Genomic DNA, 22846 nt, shown 5'->3' on the forward strand with positions numbered 1-22846 from the left:
GAGTGGTCTTGTCTACACTAGGTATATGACATGACAGTTTTGTGACAAATAGACATTCCATTCCACAGCCACACACAGACAATGGTTTCCATGTCATAAATGTGATAAAATATAGAATTCATGTATCAGACTCAATAAATCTATTATAGTATTGAGTTTAAAACTGATGAATTGAATAATTCTTAAATTTTTAGGTTTCGTGCAATAATTATATGAAAGAACGAATTATATATCCTTCCTGAAATTGCATAATATCAGCAGATCACACTGGCTGTTCAACATGTCATAAAAGTGCTAAATGGTGAAAATTAAATCTTAGTTTCGTCGTTACAGAGACTTTCGCGGGTTTCTAAATCTTCTCTTCCAACTTTTTTATCCAGCTAGAATGAAATCACTACATGCTTACTCTGCGTCAGTCACATTTTTATTACTAGGCAAGTCATTTGGAAATGCTTGAAAATTAAATTTAAGACATATTTATAGTTATATAATAGTTTTTTCACAATCTACAAGAAGAACAGGGTTTCTCTAATTGCGATGGAAACAGGTTGTCTATGGTGAATATTCATAAAAGTTTCATCTCATGTGCACTAGTCCTATGAATGAATAAATTTTGATATGATAAATAGACTTTGTGAATCATATCTATAAATTCTATATTTCTGTTGTGATGTAGGTGTCCGTTCTATTATTCAACTGAGTATTTTAATAAAACTTATGGTAAGGGGGCCACAGAAATGCATTGTTTTTACTGGACCAAAAAGTGGGCCTGAATGCCCAAGCAAGTTTTGTGACAGGGGGACTTGATAATATCCCAGTTTTATTTCAAGATTTTCATATCAAGACAATGAGAAGGTCTTTGCTGTCAACATAGTCTCCATCTATGCAATACCTCTGTCGTTTTCAAAATCCTGTTTGACTCTGACTGGTCATTGACTTGGCTGGGCGGTGCCCTGACAAAAAATTTAGATGTATTGAAATTTACAAGCACACCACAGAAAGGTATATCATCTTCGCGTTATGCTTAGCATCTTAGATGGTATGCAGTAATGTAAGTTTATAATTTTCACACAGTAAATTGTATTTCAGTTGAGTTTCAATTACTGTGCAAACAATGGTTGTCGAGGAGTAATCATAAATTATATAAGAATAAGTCTACATTCTTTCTGCGCTGGGTATATGACAAGAAAGTTTTATGACGAATACATTCTACAAGTCTTTGATTATTCTTTGCCACACACAGACGATGGTTTCCATGTCATGAAATTGATAAATTATAGAATTCATATATCAATCTTAATATTTGTATTATTGGAGGTAAAACCTCATGACTTGAGTAAACCTAAAATAAAATCCTTTCATGTTTTGTGCAACAGTTGTATGAAGGAACAAATTATACATCCTTCTTAGTGCAATGTCATAATATTATTGCCCGACATGTCATAAAATGATTTTTCAGAGAGTTTTTCAGTTTTCTTAATTCTTTAAAAAGAGTTTTGACCTCAAAACTCCTCGCAAGCTGACTACAACAATCTGGGTATGATATTTTCGTTCACCCAGTGAACATGAAATGTAATACCTATACCTACCAAGTACCATATGTTCAGTGGCGCAGCTCTCTGGAAATTTAGTCAGACTGATAAAGAAGACAGGTAGATAAATAGGTTTGATGATTTAAATAAAAATAAACAAAATGTCACCCTTACTTAATACTTGACCTTAATCTTTTGTACCTTCGCTAAAAAAACACCTCCGCCAACGCTCAAAATAAGAAAGTTAGTAATTATTCAGATAAGGTTGGAAATACAGAAATGTTCAAATCATTTCGAAACCTAACTGGATAATTACTAGTTTGTTATTTTTAAACGTGGCTGGGGGCGTTTTTTGCAAATATCACATTTTTGCAAAGGTGGCGAGGGCTTTGTACAAAATACACTCAATTTCCTTCATTCTCATGTATAACAACATTTATATTAGGTATATCCCTCGGATTATTTCCGAAGTTAAGCGGAAGGAGCATCGTTTGCAGAAACTCGCCCTTGGCAGCAGAAGAGTTGGGCATGCCCCTGGTCACAAGTCATGAATATATCAAAAAAAAATTTTTTTTGCAGGATGCGAGGCTGAATCTATGTGATTCGTCTGGTGCAGCGAACTATATGGCATATTTTCCCTCCTAACCAGCCCCTTTTTTATTTTTCCTGAAACCATCTTTCCTCACTGGAAATGCCTCAGGTTCGACTATCCCTGGATTTTTTTTTCATTATGCATGTTTGTCTTAAATATACATTTACAATTTATTTAGGAAAAAATTGGAATCCTGTGCAATTGAGGTATCCCATCTACATGTAGAATAATCTGCTTTATCATATGTGGAATATTGTCTGCTGCAGAATGTCCATAGTTTGTACGTTTCTCTTAAGTCCTAGTCCTGTGATATTTGTATTCAGAATAATTTGTTGTTGCAGAGTTGTGATGACAAAATATCTGTTAAAAACTTTTTTCTCCAGCTGACTATATAAATAAGTTATTCATTTTCCCTCAATTTTAAGTTCTGGATCGTCTTCACAGAGCCCAGATCGAAGCAGTGTTGACCTAGAAGTTAGAAATCACGATTTGTTTGTGGCAGGTGAGTGTATTTATAGTTAGTTCTGTTATTGCAATTGATTTCCGTTTGTTTAAAACTCAAAATATTACATTTAGTCAACGCAAAAGTAAATACTTGGTTTAAAGCTTTGATGAGGGTCTATGAGTTTGATTTGTATTATTTCATGTCCTATGTCCCAAATAAATTTCATAAATATTTGTGTGGCATGTGTACCAATCCAATCAAGAGTTCCATCACCAATACTTTCAAAATACTCACAAAATTATCCTATCTACTCTGTTGACATTTGAACAGGTGTATCCCAAGTTTTTAAAGTGGAAAAATGACAAATAAAAATATTTTATATTTGTAGCATTAACTATTTTGCAGACTATATATTGTAGAGCAGGGATACTCGATTATTTTGACCAAAGATCTGTTTAGAATGCTTCAAAATTGTTGGCGTCCGCTCGTTTCAAAAACTTTTTAATCTAATTTTGCGTTTTGAAGGAAAACAAATAACTCGATCATGGAAATCTGAAGAACAAAAAAAAACAAATATTTGAAATTCTTGTTGCACTACAGGTATTCTCCAGGTATACAGTTAGTTGTATATAAACTCTAAATAACCCTTATTGAAATATTATACCCAATCTGTGTTGCCATATATTGGCAACACATCAAGGGCTAACATTTCAATAATCCTACTTGGTGTATCCCACATGAAATAGTGATAATCATTTATGCTTCAGCGTTATGATAGATTCCACACTTGTTTTAAAATTATTCTGTTATTATTATGTTATATTTCAATTGTCTCCATGTAGTATAGTTAACATATAACATGTAAATATATCAGGAAACTAATGAGACAGGTTGTGTGTTCAATGTCTAACTGGCATCGTACACACCCTGCTTACATATCAGAACTAAAGCATAACAAAAAATAATTACTATGATTTTGTTAACTGCTGATTTATTGATAACCTAAGTATTAAGACTAGGTAAGGATTAGTTTAATTGCTCAATCGCAAATTTCACATAATTTAGGAATAACATTCATGAATTAATGTAAATAAATTACGACTTGGTCATAGCAAAATATCTGTGGTAATTTACTTCAACTCATCCTGTAGATCAGGAACTGGATGTTGCAAACCCAGAGGAGGGCGCTTATTGGGTTTTATAGGTCACAAAGAGTAAACCAATTTCACACAAAGTACTATATATATTGCCCTTCTGTAGACTTTTGATTGGAAACACGGGGTTGCAAAAAATTTTAAAAGGTTGGAAGGGTTGTAAAAATGCGTCATATTAAACTTTGATAGCCTGTAATAAATAATTTTTATTTATTTGGGTAATTTTTATTTATTTAAGTAATTTTTATTTTATTTTTTTTAACTACCCGTATGTAATTTATAACTTCTGTATGGTTGTGTGTGTGGGTGCGTGTGTGAGATATTTCAATTATTTTAGGTGAGTGAACACGTACCACTTCTTCTTGGCAAAACCTTCCATCTTGTATACATTCTGTACGTTTTAAACCTTATCTAAGGTTTTGTTTGCTCTCCTGATTTCATAATCAGTTTTTATTTATTTTTTTTACCAATCATTTTATTGTCTATTTCTGAGTCAGCCTATTTCTGAGTTGTGTTCTAGCATTGAACACTGAATAATTTATTTTATTTATTGGATAGGAATTTAAAATAGGTTACTTACTAAGTCTATTTCATATATAAGATAGCTTACTGGCTATAGAAGATTTATGTATGTGGTCTGTGGAAGAAGCCATGACTGTACATTTTACATATTTATCTCAGGGAAGAGGAAAGGCCGCTTAATCGTATGATTAACCACGGCTTCTCATCCGTTTACCAGTTTGTGTCTGGTAAGGATTAGTTAGTTAGGTATTTTTCCAGATGCATTGATGGTGTATGAAGTCGTGGGTGACCAGCATTCACGTGGCCCACTCTACAGTGACGAGGGTACAGCATTCCAGTGGCGAGCGTATTTCTAACGCTTAGTTCGATGAGCCACACCGTCGCGGCGTACTTACATGAAATGCCATTTGATGGAAATAATAATTCCTCATATGGAAAAACAGGATGGCAGTGAATGCAAAATGTGTTATCTCTCTGTGAAGCCCTGTAACCAAATTTATAGTGAACTTGTCAGCTTTAAACTGTCATGTGTAGTCTGGCATTATTATTGTTAACATGGGGTTGGAAGGTATGCTATGGTTATTTTTAATTTTGTTTTTCCAGGCTGAGATTTTTTGTTTTCATTGTTTTCGTAACTATAACTTTCTCTGACTTTTCAAAATTTGTTCTTTTATGTTCAACAGATATTAAATATTATATATAATTATACTTGAAAGTAGTACTTGGCAGCATATCTCCCACGTTTCGACTTTTGTCTGGAAAAAATGGCAGATCAGAATCAACCACAAGAGGGAGCTAATGTGAACATTCTAGGTATGTATTTGTAATTTTTACATCAAAAAATTTCAGAACAAGCTCGTCATTTAGAACATAAGTTATGTTTATATCTTTTTGATGTTTGATTACTAGTTGCAGTATTGCTCACTAATTTAGTTCAATGGCTCAAGCTCTGTTAGAACCTTTTTTGAAAGGACGCTGACGCTATAATGCAAAGGACGCTGACCATAGCTTGAATCATAAACTTATATTTTTGTTTTATCAGAAGAAATACATAATATGGTTCTTAAAATATACTTTGTTTCAGGGGCACACATCGATGAACTGCATGCAGGACATGTAAATCAGATTGTTGCTCAGGCAGACGTAGTTCAAGCTCAAGCAGAAGTGATTCATGTAGACAATGTGAACCTTCACATGCATTTTGGAGATAATGGTAATTTTTTTTAATATAGGGTGTGAATGGCATGTTCATACATAGTTGAGACATACGTACATAGTTAGGAAAATTCAAGTGAAAATACTTTTGTCTCTCTTGCTGTCTCACTCTGATTTCCCTGGTAAAATGGACTATTTGAGATGAATACCGTATATGCTCGTTTTACCGCACAATCTTGATTAAGGGCCCGTTTGAATAGCCGCCCGTGTGAACAGAACATAAAAATAAATAAGGGCCGGTGATTGAATACCCGCCCGATGTAAAAGCTGATTTTTCAGTGGTATAGAATAATAGGAAATAAGAAGCGCTTTTGTCACAACGCTGTTGAATTTTAAGCGCCGGTAGATAACACTCACGCCTTAGGCGTCCACGTACATACCAGATAGCATTGATTACGTAACACCATGGTTCTCAAACTGGGCGTCGCGACGCCCAAATGTGTCGTTTCAAATGATAGGGCATCGCAAAACTTTTCTTCTTTTGCGAATTTGTACATGCGGTGCGTAGAATAAGTCAAAACACTGGTTATTCTCGTTTAAATCATAATTGAAAACTGGAAATAACAATATATTAATTATTGTAATGATCGAAAATAACAAGCGCCCGTGCTTGAATAAGGGCCGGTTTGAATAAGGGCCCGGTAAGTAAGTTGGTTAAAAAAAATAGGGGCCCGGGCTACAAAACGAGCAAATACGGTAAACTCATGTCGACTTGTTACTTTTCGCCAATGAATTTCTTTATACTTGCAGTAAACTCGGGCGGTTTTTATTTTTTTATTGGATCTCCGCCCTAGGAGACCCTTGTTTTTAGTCTTTCTGTCTGTTTGTCTGTGTTTAGTTGTAGCCTCTAAACTACTGTGCCGATCTGGTTGAAATTTCTCACATGGCTTATGCTGTCACCTTAGGAATGTGCGCGTCATCGAAAGTCTGGATTGGTGTTTTGTTTCCAAGGCATCAGAGATAAAATACGCTGACCGTCTAGTTTTTCACAATTTGTCAACAATATCTTGTAAACAACCTCCAAAATTAAAATTTGGAGATTGCTACCACTCGCAGAAGTAAATACTCTTTCAAACAAGCCATTTTTCATGTCGTTAATCCAAAAACAGGTGAAGCCTTAGAAAATTTAGTGAACATGATTACTTATTATCTTCAGTATATCGCTCAAGAAAAGAATACCACTGAGACGTGCAGTGCTCAAAATGAACTGGCAGTTTTGTTATCCCAGTCTCCGCAGTACGCAGTTGTTATAGGTGCAATTTTGGTGGATGGTAACGGTTTACTGAAATGCTGGTCCCCTTATGAATCAGTGGAGATCTTGGGCGGCTACCGGCTTGTATTTTCTATGGTTATGTATGTAATATTAAAATATTATGCTTGCCATTGACTTTCAATAAGTTTCCGTGAACTAGTGCCTTTCATACTAATAGGACGCAGAATTCGTTGTAGCGAGTGTTATTGGTATATTTATCGTCACCAGTCGACAAGTGTTTATGAAATTTAAACTAGGTATTATAATGCTATTGGAACTTCAGTTGGAAGACCTTAGGAAAAAGCTATCTAACCACGCTGGAGTGATTATTTGTTTTATGACACGAGTAAACTTTAAGAAAGACAAATTTAGGCAAATAAAGTTCATCAAGGTGAATTGAAATTTTTTTTTTATTACGCTTCCTTTAAACCTAATGGACAGCCCCGAAATGCTAAATGAATTAACACGGTTTTTGGAAGTTTCTTTGTACAGACATGCACCATATGTTTTGTTTGCCTATAGCATAAAAAAGGGGACAGCCACAAAGAGTGCTTTGTGTCAATTTATATTAAAAGTTTTTGTTAAAAATATTCTTCTCCACAACCATGGTCCAGAAAATTAGGTTACATCTGGATATGAAAAATGTGTCATCGGACAATATATAGCACTGACATGCTTAATTAATTAATAATAATTTTTTAGGGGAAAATCTGGATGGTAGTTTTGGGTTTGAAAAATTGTACTTTTATCACACAACATAATCCCGGTATTGTCTAACTTTATACTTTTATTTCAGCAGCACCACAAGCTGAACTACAACATGATGCGCCTGCACTTCAACATCAAGTGCAGGATGATGCACCATCGGCCAAACCAAAAATGAAAAAAGAGGGAATTTCCTCTTCATCAGGTATGAACCAAGAATAATGTCGAGTATTTTCATACAGAGCAATATAGAACTAATTTATCCCATCTTAGGTGAAGTGGGGAAACCAATTATATTCAACTTGTGGCACTGACATAGTTTCAATGCTCTAATTCAGAGGTTCTTAACTGGGGGGAAAATTGGACTTGCAGTTGGGAGACATTTTTGTATGCAATAAATTCATACTTCTGTTCACTAAGACAATATAAGTTTCATTACATAATCAAATGTGGCTTCTGAGCATGTAGAGCAAGTGTGGGCAATTACTTTTTTGAGTTGGCTAGTTCCAGAAAACAGACTTGCTTATTGGACAAGAGGCTCAATATGAAACTAGGAATTAAAACAGTTTATTTGCAAAAAACTAGCGTAACAGATAATGTACAACAAACATCTATTGTATCAAATGACACAATGATAAATCGGACTAATGTAGGCTACTGCAGGCGTCCAAAGGTTTGTTCAAATCAGGCTTGAAGCTGCTTGTGCTGATTTTTTAGACCACCCATAGGTTTGAATACGTTAAGGAGATAGGTTTTTGCCTTAGTTAGTCTCGGAATAATAATTCACGTTGCATTTGGGGTATATTTCGGGACGGACTGAAAGTAGGCACTTGAAAATAAGTTACTTTTTTAGGGGATTTTAGAAAAAAAGAAAATGGACATAAGAGCTTGAGATGATGAATTAGTTGAAAATGTAAAATTAAATGTTGATGTCAAGTCCAGTTGAAATCTCATAGAAGATCTTATTAAGATAATTTGTTTTAACATCCATATTTACGAAGCAAGCGGTATCAGCCCGCCTAAGCAAGATTAATAATTAAATTAACCTAAATAATTTTGTTAAATTTGTCACTTTGGTATGTTAGCAAGAACCATGGGCAAATTCTCCCGGAATTTGTATTGTTCATTTAGTGAGGCCGGACACCATTTCCAAGGAAAACAGCACAGGTCCCGCGATATCAGATACTTGAATAGTGAAGTGGCATTCTGAATATTTAGTATAATGATAAAATCAAAGGTTATCAGATGTAACATTTGCCACCATTTTTTTTTTTTGGTTGACGATCCTGGCTGGCCCCCAAATAAAAAGAAAATTATGGAAAGTGGCTGCCCATGAGTCTGGGAGCTAGGGGGAAATTACAAATTTTTCAGAACTTCATTTTATCATCTGATCTGGAGTTCCAGCTTCAATACCATTGAATTTTGTATGTCATGAAATCTTTGCGAAAGTAAAACTCAAATTATAATATAAGCGTCGTAAGCGAGGTATATAGTTACAGTAAGCCTTGTTTCATCATTTCAACCCTCTAGCACAGGGCTGGGCAATTAATTTTGATATCGGGCCACATTGATTTTCCAAAATGCAGTGGCGGGCCGGACTAAGAAGAGTCAGTACGCGTTTTTATTGTATTATATTACACATTTAAATAAGTACTATATTATTTAAGTAAGTATATAAATAAGTACTATAGTTATTGTACTTTGTTAGAATTTTTATTCAAAGCACATTTATTAAAACTAGTTTAAACATAAATCTCGCGATTTTGAGACAATCAAAACATTGGATCGGAGTGACAGAACGCTTGCATAACAATGCCGAATTTTATCATTAATCATGAAAAGTGTGTAACAATGCGCAATTAGGACCCTGTCTTTGGTGGCCTAACATCGCGATTCATATATCTTTGCTGTCATCATAGCATTTTTAACATGGACAGGGTTCGCGGAATATTTTAATGCACTGGAAGTTGTTGCGAGCTTAAAAGCTTGGATTCACTGCTCTAAAATACCTGCGGCTGTCGGAATATACTATAAATATCTATTTTTTAAATACGGATATATTTATAAAGTATTGATACGGGCACATTAAAATGTCTTGCTTTATGTTTTCATCTTAACCCGCGACTGCTTTGACAAAATATAAGCATTACAATTCTGAAATACCACCGCATTCCGCGGACCTAAAAATGTGAGGTAAAGTGCCAGATTATTTTTGGTCTTGATTTCGTGAATTCGACAAATCTGATCTGTTCTTGCAACATTGACATAGTTCTTTTACCATCAGAAAAACCCCTACACCTGCGATGAAAGCACACCAAGTACAATTCATTTTAGTACCATAAAAATCGATTGAATTTACTTTACATTAATTATCTTATATAACAGCCCCCGTCGGTAGTTTTAGAATTGATCAAAAGGTATATCGCACCCACGAAAGCCATGCAAATAAAATGTGTGCCGTAGGCAGCAGAAATTTTTTAGTTTCCATTTTCTACAACAGCGTTTTTAATCTGTCGCGACCTTCTGAATCATAACTTGTTTCTGTTCAGTTGTTAGTATTTTATATTGCCGCTCTAAAATCTAGATTTAAGTTGCTTGCAGATTCATTCTTTCATTTACGAGTATCTTTAGCATCTCGTCGCCGATGATTATATAATACCTCGTTTTTGGACACGTTAGTGGACCTATGGATCGTTTCAATATTATTCTTTATTATTATATTTTATTCTATATTATTTAATATTATATATTGTTCTTTGACACGTTATGAAAAAGTGGCCTTTCTTTTTGATTACTGGACCAATTGCTTTGAAATTTTCAGTGGTTAAAGATTGACTTTTTTGCCAGAAGGCTATTACTTTTATTTTGTAATATTGGACACGGATTGAACCTATGGATCGTTTTACTTTTATTTAAACACCTAAAAAACCTGGAAAACCTAAAAAGGCGCTTTTATGCTGGCACTCTTGTTCTTTTGATCACGTGCTCATCGAACGCCGGTGGTGTGTAACGAAGTTCTTGTTTTCCTAACGGAGAATGGCGAACAGCGTCGTAGGTGCCGGTAGCGTTAAATGTAAGGACTGCTTCTCTCTAATTAACTTTGCTCTCTTGTTTTCAATGGTTTCACAGTTCCAAATACAAGACCTATATATGTTGAGGGAAATTTGTGATTTAAAGAGACTAATCACCGAAGGTGTTTACATTCTAAATAACAACTCGAGCTGACGAAAACAATCGGTGACTTTAAATAAATTTAGTCGAGCTTTATTACCGACTTTTGCATTATTCTATTATATATTATTCTTTCTTTTCTTCACAGTTACAGTATATTCTATATGTAAATAAAAGAGAAAGTGTTTAAATTTAAAAACCTTTCCGCGGGCCGGATGAAACGTTTCCGCGGGCCGCAACTTGCCCAGGCCTGCTCTAGCACCATGCAACAAGGAGGGAGTTATCACATACATGCATTAAACAGAGCGAATATGACTCCCAATCCTATGATGTGTCTCTGTGCATGTTCGTATTCATTAGAACTGTTTAAATAGATTTTAATCTGAAAAATTAAAAGAAGTCATTGAATTATAATTTAAAAGAATGTATCAGCAGTACTGTTTGATTATCCCACCCATCATACTAAATGGGTATAGTGAGACGAAAAATGCAATAGTCGTTACATATTTCACACATGTAACTCGTTCCAAAGTATGTTTTCAAAATTTTATTCCTATTCCTTTACACATTAACACTATTAAATTTGGAATGTTTGTTTAAAAATATAAGCAATTAAAATGAAAATAAGAAAGGTTGACACCGATGTGCTGTCTACCGGCACATTGTTGTCAACCTTTTTATTTTGATATTAATAGTTTTTTTTTTAGGTTTTTTTCAATTTTTTTTTGCATTCTTATATTTTTCATTTCGTTTTTATTTTATTTTCATTTTTTTTAATTTTTACAAATTTTATTTTTTCAATTTTGATGGGAAACCATAGAATACCAAATATGGAAATTTTTCTCTCTTACCCTATAAGACATTTTTCATCTCCAAATTCAGGTTTGTCATCGCATATACAAAGCAAAGAGCAACGCACCAGAAATTTAAAAATCAGCAATGAAGATGTGCTTGTGGCAGGTGAATGTATTTATAGTTTGTTATGATATTGCCATTGGTTTCCAGTTATTGGAAATTCGGAATGCTACATTTAGTCAATGTCGAGGCAAATACTCTGTCTTGAGCTTTCATAAAATTTTTCAGATCCGACTTGCAATATCACATTCTATGACTTTTTTCATGGTAGTTTTTTATGCCGAGTTTTATCTCTTGTAACTGGACTGATATGTTTTCATACACTCTAAGTTGATGGTTCTCTCTAAAAAGCTGCGTTGTCTGTATCATGAGATTTGACATGATGCTCCTTTTTTCACTGTCAATAAATTTCATTTTATAAGTTCATCCCTATTCCTCATTTCAGGTTCTGCAACATATTTGCAAGCAGAGCAAGATGCCAATGTTGAAATTGCTTCATCCAACATTTACATGACTGCAGGTAAGCACTTGGTAATTGGATTGTTTGTAAGTTCTTGAACAGAATAGCCAGTGGCTGCTCCTAACATATTTTCAAATGACCCAAATTTTTTCAAAAATAAAAATTGTAAAATTTTATGTCCCAAGGATATGCTCTAATACTAAACAACATATACGGTAGTTGCGTGATTTAACATAAGCAAAATGTAAGTTGCCAAAATTTAACGCTTTCATATGTCCCACATATCCATTATTATTGACAACATCTCAATACAAAATAAACAATAAAATTTATTCGAAAATAAACTGAAATTTTAATTCTTTGTTTTAAACGAAGCAACCCAAAAGGGTTTTCAGGAGACTCAGTTTTGGGTCACGACCCTTAGGTTGGGACTGATTAGTCCATTTGTTCATTTCAAATAACTGTATTTTCCACGTTTAATACGTACTTTAAAAAAAATATTAGTCGATTTCTCAACTGGTTAAAAATTTTCACATATATTAGTCCTAAGTCTTTTAATTTCATTTGATATGTTAGAATCAGATTATACTGGCATGGGTAGATGCACACATTTCTCTGGGTCGTTTCTCTCATTTTGTCGATTGGCAAAACTTTTAGAGTCATCACTTTTTTTCACTCAAATTAGTGAGCAGGAGGTGTCTGAAAACACGTTACTTTGACATTTGGCCTTATCAGCCTTTAAAAAAAAAAGATCGGAGAAAAATAACAGCATGATAGTTTGATGTCAAATAGCAGCATGTCATGATGAGCACATCTTTAGGCTGCGAACATAAGACGACATGGTAATATTTAATTATATTAAAAAAAAATTGACAGAAAGTCTGAAACGCTTCATCAAATTAACACCTGCAATTAAAGAGAGAAACAGAAACCCGCTGTGTCCATTATATATGGAGATTGAAAATTTTGATTACCCATGTGCTAAAATACACATGTGTATCATGCATTGGTATATTATACTTGGAGCCTCTTTATTTCAAATTTGCAGATGAAGCAACGATAACTAAAGGGCAAGTAGCAACAACAAATGTTTATGGCAACGTTAACATCTACAGAGGAAAAGAACCTAAAGGTAATTTACTTTATCTGAAACTTGGCCAAGGAAAACTTGGTAATGTGGTGCATAATGCTAAGATTTAGAAATAGACTCATTACTGCACCACTTTGTGGGTTCGCAGGTTTGAACCTTCTGGTGATAAATATGTGCCAGGGGTAGGCTTGCACGTACTTGACAAAAATCAATTCCGTAATTACAGCCAAATCGATTACGTAATGACCCCGTAATTGCGATATTTTTTCACACATTTAAACCTATCATAAAAACCTATTGAATCCACTTCTTTTCCTGATGGGACATCGAAGTTTGGTTTTCATAATACTGGCAGTATTACACGCCGGCGACAGATTTTAAAGACAACTATCAGGGAGTGAATTCAAATTAATTTTATTCTGATTTTTATCTTTAGTGTTAGCTTTGACTTTCCTTTGTCACCTTCGCAAATTAACCGTCCCATATTTATGCGATCAATTTTATCATTACCGACACTGGTATACGGATATTTATGATACGATAGTTGACTTTTTTTAAATAGACTTTTGTATTAAATGAAAGTTTCGGGATTCTAATTTTTTAATCAACGACGAGCGTATACTTGCGTTTGATTATACTTGCGCTTGCCTCGCGACGAAGACTTGTTATTGCACCGTTTTTTTACATTATTCGACTTTACTACCTAGTTAGCATTTTATAATAATTATTGATGTCGACTTATTGATGATATTCCGATTACCATCCTTCATTTGACATTAAATCATTATGCGGCCTAAATGTTATAACATTATTTGCGAATAATTTAAATGCCGTACTTATATGACATTCCTTCTCCGAAAATACAAAGTTATATCGCAAAACAATGCATTTTGTGACATTTATTTTGCACTCACGAAAAAATTAACTTATTTTTCTAACTAAAGTCGACGATCCTATCGGCCACGATTCACACAAGTTTAGTCGAGTGCCTGTGGTATTCGAGTCGACGATTCGAGTTGCCGCGTTTGGTAAAGACAGTTGGCCAAAATTATATTTGGCCGAAATTTTGCGAGGCATTGTGAAAAACATATTGAGCAAGGCCAGGTCCGGACATATAACGATATAACCAGTGTAACAGAAAGATTTCGTAATAGAAAATGGATCACGCACGGAATAAACACACTGGCTCATACTTGATTATATTTGATAGTAGTTAAATTGAGAATATTGAACTGTTAAAGACAAAAAGATGATCGTGAAATTCTAAATCTCGTTCCCTTGGGGATATATAATTTCCAATTAAATACTGTACAAAGATAGCTATACATTTAGGCTACAATTTAGCTTTTTTTAATTTTAATCATGCATTGTTGTGGGGAATTTCCACTATTGAAATACGTGTAACTATAAAAATAGAATAGGATTCTAGATTCGATTTAAGTATTCTAGAACGATGGTTCCCAACCGCCGATCCGCGGGATTTTTACCGGTACGCGGGAAATCATGTCGTTTTGTTGTTTCTCTGCCGTCTTAATCGCTTTACCAATGCCGAAAAGACGAAGTTGCGTAATGCGTTGGTTCATTACGCAATTTCTTTTCCTTCGTCATATTACTGTTTGATAAGCGCGACATCCACTATCACGGCGTGGTATTGGCAAGAGAGAAAAAAACGGCTGCGAATACCGAAACTCTAACTTCTTCTACTTATTTCATTTTCATTTTTTACAATCAATGGAATTGACTGCTTTGAAAAGAGCTCGTTTTATCACGAAAGCGCTCGACCAATAATTACGACTTTACGTAAATCGTAACTTCCCTTCCGTAACTCGAAATAATTACGTAAATCCGTAAATTACGTACAAGCCAGGGGATTACTGGACCTCCTGCTGCCGTAGGTTCAGTTACAGCTTCCTCCACCATCAAGTTCATGCATCTGAAAATAACTGCTTAACTAATTCCATACCCGACATGGACTGTTAACCGGACCAGAGGCAGTGGTTTGCGAAATGATTGAGCAGTATTATCGTCTTTCCTATTTAAATTTTATATGAAAGTGTAGGACTTGGCCATGGGTCGACTCATTTTTCGACCAACCCGCCCTAGCAACTGGTATTCCTCCTCTGGTAAAGGGGTGATAGTACATCCACAGTATTAGGTTATATTACAATTCTACCTTGTGGACCACAGGTTGCACACTTCTGACCTAGAGATTTTTCTTATTTACTAGTGGTGTTAAGAGACCCAAATTCATGTGGGCAAAGTTTTATCCTGAATGGCCGCCTGTGATATATGCTGTCAATGTGGTATATAACTGGTAGATAACGATTACATCATTCTTAAGTATTCAAGCAAAAGTAATATTGTCTTTGTCTACATGTTAGAACATGCAAATATTTTGGTTACAGCAGTAGATTGGAATTTTGATAAGCATATGAATTTTGAGAAATTCACTTTATGCTAAAATTTATCCTGTGTGAGTATATTAAAAATCTTAGTGTAAACAAATGGTTTAAACCAGGGGTCCGCAACTACTTTTTGGGGCAAACCCTATTATTTTTTCAATTTCTCGCGACCTAAGCAATTAGTAAGCATGTATTTAGTTATCGATTTTAAGACTATTATTGACACTAGCAATTTTCTTGCACAAAATTTTATAAAACTTGACACATAAAATCTCATTAACTGTTGTATCAAGTAATTCCACAAAGCTACTGCTAACCTTGCACTGCTACAAAACAATACACTTGACTATGTAGTAGGATACCGGTAATAACAGATAATAACAATGGAAAGAAATATGTAATGAAAGATTTCCCCGACTTTCATCCCTGGAAAATTCATCCTATATACCAGGGATGGTGAACCACCGACCCTGCTGCGTTATTTTGGTGACTCTCCAAAGTACAAATCAATGAATAATGATTAAAATTGAAAAATCGTTTTGTTTTAATCTGATATAATGTTAAGTTAACTACTCTATTATACTGGTATGAAAGTGCTACAATGTCTGTGAAATACAAATTAGGCGTAGAATGGTTTTTGATTGAAAGATTCTGAATGGCCTCCTCTGGCATATTGGGCTGGCCTAATTGGCGGTTTAATTGACAAGAGGCTGCATAGGATGAGCAAGTGCAATGTCTATAAAAGACTTACTTGTCTGCCACGGTTATAGTGTTAGAAGTAGCAAACGCAGAGTTAATTAGAAAAAAGGTGAGGCATATGCGATTCATGGAACAGAGTTTGTATAAAAAAAGATAGTGACCATACAGATGTTCTCTTTATTTCTCGCGTCTTGTCTTGTTAGTGTGGTTTTCTTCCTAGTATTCTTAGAGTTTCAAAATTGTTGCTCCATATTTCAAGAGTTTTTTTTACGAGTCGGCGCCTATAAACCGGTTTATACGTTTCAAACCATCATTTTCATTCGAAACATTCAACAACCTTTCATTTAAACAAGATGGTAGAAAAGTTTAGCCTAGTCTCTCACAGCTATTTTTAGACTAATTTTTGATTACTACAATTGAAATAAAACTCCTAAAAGACAAAATAATCATTGGGTTATTTAATTTAGATTCATTGTATTTACCAAAACACGAGTAAAAACTAACGAAGAGCATGCAAAAACGAGTTAATATTCAGTGTGACACAAAAGTATCTGAGCGGCTGCTAAACCAGTTATTGTTACGTCACATTTTACACTTATTCTGATTGGCCAAAGTTACGGCAATGAATAAGGAAGTCGCTGCTCAGAGAAACAACCATAATTATAAATAGAAATTTATAAAGTTGTGGTACATAAATACGCTACACAGACGAGATGCTTATATTTATAGCAATTTTAAATTGTTTTGTGACCCAGTGTGGTAGGTTTAGTAGACTCTGTATTTGCGGACCCCTGGTTTAAACTATTGTGTGCCTAACTCATGAAAAATGGTGGTTGTTGCTACAAAACAAAAAAGAGAATATCACAAATAATTTTATTTATCAGAACTAATGTTTTTAGTTAATGTTATCAACACATTGATCAGTATCAGGTTTTATCAAGCAAACCAATGCAAAAACCAGTGGTATCACAATCACTGTTCTAATACAGTTTTCTAGTTATGCACATAATGCATTTTTACAATTCACACTGTACCATATTTCAACTTTCGTATGATATTTTTTTATTTCTTTCCAGATGCAGCCCCTTCACAGCCTTCCACGTCATCAGTCCCAACTGGAACTCCTGTTCAACCATTGTCAGATACAGGCACAGCAATCGCTCCTGTGTATAAAGGCATTTCACCAGCAAAAGGTATGTTTTTGCGAATTGAATCTATCAACCTTGCTAGGTCCAACAAACTTCTTACTAATCACTAACTAATTGTGTCTACAAGATCAAGATAAACTTACAAGTGCAACATATGACTTGTAAAATATTGACGAGTCACGTTTTCTTGATTTATTCATTGTTAAACACTGCAATTTAATTTTTGCATAACAAGAGTAATTATCTGGATCACAGCTCTTCCATGTAACCGCCTCACGATCTTAGGAAAGTTGAAATTTTATGGTTAATTAAGACGAACAACATTCATTTATTCATCATCTTTATATGGCTTGGATCTAAAAAGTCAATACCGAACAAATTTTCATGGTTTTGCCTCTACAAACTATTGTAAATCTATCATTACATTGACATATGCTTTTTTTTTCAGGCTTCTTCCAGCAAGTTACAGAGAAACTTTTTGGAGGTGAACACCTTTAATTTAATGAAAAAATTATTAATAAACAAAAAATGGCGACCCAGAAGTATGTGTACCAATATGGCGATAACTAATTTTGTTTGCCTAATTTACATCAAGTTGTGTAAATGGACTGAAACCTATGGCTGACCCTAACCGGGTACACATACTTCGAGAGTAGCTTACCCAAAAAAATAGTGTTTCTTATGAACATGTCAAAGTGTTAACTTAACCACTGGTTGGTTATCACTCCACCACTACGTCATGGATCTGACACAAATAACGTGTTAATTATTCTCATTCCTGACATGGACTGGAAACCAAACGCGAGCTAATTTTCGTAATTTGATGAAGCTTTAAAACTTTTGTATTTTGATGGATGTTTCCCGACCCTTAACCATAGAATACTCTTCTTATACTTTTACATTAAAAAATTTCTGACGCTTTTTTCGAGTGTTTTTGCCAGTTGACGATTGCAAAATTGGTTTACGTGTTTCATAACCATAATCTGGATAATTAGCCTTTTTCTAATACAGAGCACTGGGTCTTTTTCAAGTATATCACAGCTATTCTGGACTAATTTTTAATTACTGTGACTAAACTAAAACTACTCGCTGTAGGGTGGTTCACGTGATCACTGGTTGGTTGTGGCTTCCTCCACCATAAAGTCCATGCATCCAAAAACAATTAACCGGCTATCTAAATTCATACACGACATTGACTGATAACCGAACGAGAGGCTGTGGTTCGCCATATGGATAAGCTGTCTTATTGATTTTCTGTTCTTCCCTCCAGCATAAATGTGTAAAACCTATCCTATATGTAAATACTATTCTTTTAATATCTAACTTAAAGTCTCCTTTTAATCAAAATCTTAATAGAAATCTTCTATTCAGGTGTGAGAAGCTTCATTGATTATTTCAATTGGAGAACATGGAAGCAAACAACAGTCAATGTTACAGAAAGCTACAAAGATCAAAACTTGGAAGAACCTGAATTTGAGGTCAATCCCAAGTTGAACAAAGTGACTGGTTTTTACAGGGGCCAGATGGCACCTGATATCACAGAGTACAGAAAGGAACAAGAGTTCGCTGTCACACAGGCGAACGAAAACATTGGAGAAGTGATCTCACCAAATGAACTAGTCCAACAGCTGTGTGAAGAAGGTTGCCGATGCGTAGGACTAGTGGGTCAAGCTGGAGGGGGCAAGTCAACAATGATGAAACGTACTGCGCGAGGCGTTCTCGTCGCTAATGAACTGGATAACGAATCTAAAGCAAAACTGGGATTGTTTGCTCGGTTGTTCAAGAAACAGAAAAATGGATTCAAATTTGTTCATCACTTGAATTTCAGAGACCTCCTTGTTTCTTATGGTTTAACACCAGAAGAAGCCTTAACTCCATGTACTCTGCTTTTCGGAAACTTTGCACTCAATCTATCAGATCAAACTGTAAGAGCGGGATATGAATGGCTTCAGCTACACCAATCAGAAGCAATTTTATTCATTGATGGCCTGGATCAGGCTATATGGAATCTAGAGGGAAATTACAATAAGATGACATATACTGATAGATCTAGTACAGCCACAATCATGTTTAATATCTTATCAGGCAATTTGTTCCCCGATGTAACATTAGTTATTTCTTCACGCGAACACAGGATGGCATCCCTTCCCCTGGAGCTACGACCCCCATTAATTATTGCTCTTGCTGGCCTTGAACGTGATGACACCAGAAAACTATTTACTGCTGTTGTAGGTGAAACAGGGGAAGAATCCTGGAAGAAGATGACGTTTCAGTCACCTGCACTCGTGCCATTGTCTTCTGTCCCTTTATTCTTGATTTTCAATGCAATCGTTCATAAATCCAACCCAGAGAATCTACCTAATACCATGACTGATGTAATGACAAAAGTACTTCATATTTTCATGCGTTCCTCACACACTCAGGAGAAAAAATCGATTGAAATAATTCTTCACAATTTGATGAAAATGTCATTTGAAGCCACTCGAGAAAAGCGAGTTATTTTCAACAATACCGATCTAAAAAACGCAGGACTTACAAAAGAAATGGTACGTGATCTCATCATAGAAATACCTGGAGGCAGCTCACTACTTAATCAACATCTTTTGGAAGGTGACACTCTGATGTTCTTTAGTCATCAAATCCTTCAAGAAATGTTAGCTGCTCTGTACATCGCAAACATGGATCTCGCAACTTTCCAAGCATTCGTCACTAACGAGATTCACAAAGATCATTGGTCCGTTGTTCTACGGCTCCTGTGTGGAACTGTTTTCGATCAAAAAATTAAAGCTCAATTCATCAAAGATCTTACAACTGGTAAGTGCAATCAGGACGTTACAATTATTGACTAAATCAAATATTATCATATTGTGCCAAGAGCTAGGAATAATTTTGCCATAGCTACTCAATTACCCTACCGCATTCAAGATGGCTAAGTGGTTAATGCAACATCCACCACATGTTTATAGAAAGTAACCACGTTGTATTGGTAACAAACGGGGTGCCGGGGTTTGTGACATGAATGAGTCATTTTATAGGTGTTATTTCTCCAATGAGAAATGTGTAAACCCTGATTCTAAATATTTTAATTTTTTTTTTTTTTTCAGAGACTGGACTAGAAAAGCAAAATTGTCTTAAACATGCACTCACAACTAAGATAAATCAATGTACGACATCCTATCAGAAGTTGGAGTTGTTTGGTGCGTTATATGAAGCCAATGATGCCGAGCTCATTAGATCCCATGTTCAAGAAATCAAATTCGAAAACGAGTCTTTCACTGCAGCAGGAATGTGTGCAATGTCATGTGTCATGCGACGATGTGGCCATCTTGAACAAGTTCGCCTCGTCAAATGTGAGCTCAATGCAGAATTATTGAAAAACTTCGAGTTCAACTTGAAAGGCTCTATAGTGAAGGCAAGTGTTTAGTAAAAAACTAATTTACATATTATAGTTGACGAAAATAATACAAAGAATACACTTGATTTCACATCATGAGATAAAAAATGTATCTCCCATCTGTCAAACTACTGTATATTTAGTCGATTACCTTAAAATGTTAGAATTATCACAGTTATACGAACATATCTTAACTTTATTTTATACTTCTGATATTAATTTGTATTGCATCCTAACAGGTGTCAGAATTTGATATCAGCTTAAATCCGATGTCCGTTGAAGCTTTTGATATCTTCGGTTCAGTTTTAACAAACATTGAAGTGGAAAAACTCGTTATGCGTGGCTGCTCACTTACAGAAGAAAAGTTTCGTGTGCTTGGAAGACATTCCCATTTACAGGTCGAAATATAAATTTTAAGATGGTTCATTATTCCAATTCCTTAATCCTTGGTTTTTATTTTGTTAGTAAGTTTGCTCTGTTTTTTTAGGTAAATTTGTTAAATTATACAAACTCTATTAACATTTTAATATTCGCTAGAAAAGATCTTCCAAATTATATTTAATTGCTCTAGTTACTATGAGGAATTATATTTTTATCAACCTAACAGAGGTATTATATATTTCAGATCCACATTCTGGATGTTCGAAATATCACCAACATGACGTTTGACTTGTATCTTGCGATTGTTAAGTTTGCATCTGAACATGATGTCAAAGAACTTTTGATGGATCCGTGGGATTGCTTCAACGCAAGCAAACAGCAGCTGTTGGAACTGAGTAAATGGAAAGTTTGTGGAAAGGTAATTCAATCTGAAATATTTGAAATGCCTCATATCCACTCAGTCACCAATCAATCCTAGAGTAATTTCTTGCCCAACTACGGCTTAGGATAGGATCTACAGGATAGGATTTACATATTTATCTCGGGGGAGAGGAAAGTCGATAAGACAGCTTAACCAAATGGCCTCTCGTTCGGTTACCATTCTATGTCAAGTATGGGGTTGGTTAGTCATTTTTTTTGGTAGCATGGACTTGATTAGCATGGCTTACCTGAAAAGAGAACCCACCCTGTAAACTTTGACTGTAAAGTTTTTAAAAGCCCACATAAGCAGGCCAGTGTTAGCACATTTTGGCGTACATGTAGTAATTATTCCCTTCTTGGCAATTATTGTATTTTTTATTATTGTTTTCCCAGTACAACACTATTACATGGCTTTCATCGTTAACGTGGCCCTGTAAAGGGAGTCACTGATATGAAGGGAGCAACGTTTTATGATAGAACTGAAGCCTGTCCTTTTTAACATTGTCTGCTCCATTTATTTGGACTATGGTTGTGATGGTGGTTGTATATCTGTGTTTATTGGTTTGTGCATTTTGAGTATTCACAGAGAGACTATCTTTGTCAATTCTCAGGTCAAGCTTTGCTGGTCTAGTTATCATGAAGTATTGTATTTTTATCAACCTAATAAGCACATTTCATTTATCTCAGATATCCACTCTGGATGTTCAAAATATTACAAACATGACGTTTGGTCTGTATCTTGCAATTGTCAAGGTTGCATCTAAACATGATGTCAAACAACTTTTGATGGATCCGTGGTATTGCTTCAAGGCAAGCAAAGAGCAGTTGCTGGAACTGAGTAAATGGAAAGTTTGTGGGAAGGTGAAATAAATTTGAAACGTTCAGGATGCTTTATAGTTATCTGATCTGATATTATTCATTGCTTGAAATTAAAGGCTAATGTTAAATTATTGTAAATTCACAAAATCAAATATTAGTAGAGGTTTACTGATACATCGGTATTGGTAACATTGGCCACTTTATGGAATCTTCATTGGTATTGCCTAAAATATGGCTGGCATTTCCGATATACCATGTAACTAATTGCAAGATTGGTGTTTATGGTATATTTAGTAATTGCCTCTGAACTAATTTGACATATATATCCATACTTCAACTTGTCCCAATTTCCACTAATTTTCTTTGCAGACACCTGCCTAAATGCACGTACCTGCACTTGTCTCTATATTTATCCTAATTAATAGACGACCTAGACTAGCTAATATATATTTTGATCGTGGTATACATTAACAGCAAACCATACATTTGGGCAAACATTTACAAGCAGTTATATTATTTCAAGCATGACCCAAATATGAATTTTTCCATTACATTTTTGATAACATGATGAAATAATTTAGTCTGCAAAT

General features: G+C 34.9%; 3 protein-coding genes across 4 annotated transcripts in view; 2 read left to right on the forward strand and 1 right to left on the reverse strand.

The window, feature by feature from the left end:
- LOC120331108 (uncharacterized) overlaps positions 1 to 22846 on the forward strand; it is a 447434-nt gene that overhangs the window by 302405 nt on the left and 122183 nt on the right. The window contains exons 11-18 of the mRNA XM_078116167.1: positions 12952 to 13035; positions 17171 to 17287; positions 17691 to 17726; positions 18614 to 20056; positions 20347 to 20654; positions 20876 to 21034; positions 21262 to 21435; positions 22125 to 22298. Of these exons, the coding sequence (XP_077972293.1) occupies positions 12952 to 13035; positions 17171 to 17287; positions 17691 to 17726; positions 18614 to 20056; positions 20347 to 20654; positions 20876 to 21034; positions 21262 to 21435; positions 22125 to 22298 (2495 nt within the window). The remainder of the gene's footprint in view (positions 1 to 12951; positions 13036 to 17170; positions 17288 to 17690; positions 17727 to 18613; positions 20057 to 20346; positions 20655 to 20875; positions 21035 to 21261; positions 21436 to 22124; positions 22299 to 22846) is intronic.
- LOC120336002 (general transcription factor II-I repeat domain-containing protein 2-like) overlaps positions 1 to 22846 on the reverse strand; it is a 305240-nt gene that overhangs the window by 150977 nt on the left and 131417 nt on the right. The window lies entirely within an intron of this gene.
- On the forward strand, positions 4954 to 12622 carry LOC144427205 (uncharacterized). Its single transcript, XM_078116050.1, has 6 exons — positions 4954 to 5058; positions 5330 to 5458; positions 7509 to 7622; positions 11471 to 11548; positions 11889 to 11963; positions 12480 to 12622. Exons 1-6 carry the CDS (start codon positions 5010 to 5012, stop codon positions 12620 to 12622), a joined length of 588 nt encoding a protein of 195 aa, XP_077972176.1. The 5' UTR covers positions 4954 to 5009.

This window comes from Styela clava, chromosome 9, assembly GCF_964204865.1.
Source record: "Styela clava chromosome 9, kaStyClav1.hap1.2, whole genome shotgun sequence".
In the NCBI taxonomy this organism is placed as follows: domain Eukaryota; kingdom Metazoa; phylum Chordata; class Ascidiacea; order Stolidobranchia; family Styelidae; genus Styela; species Styela clava.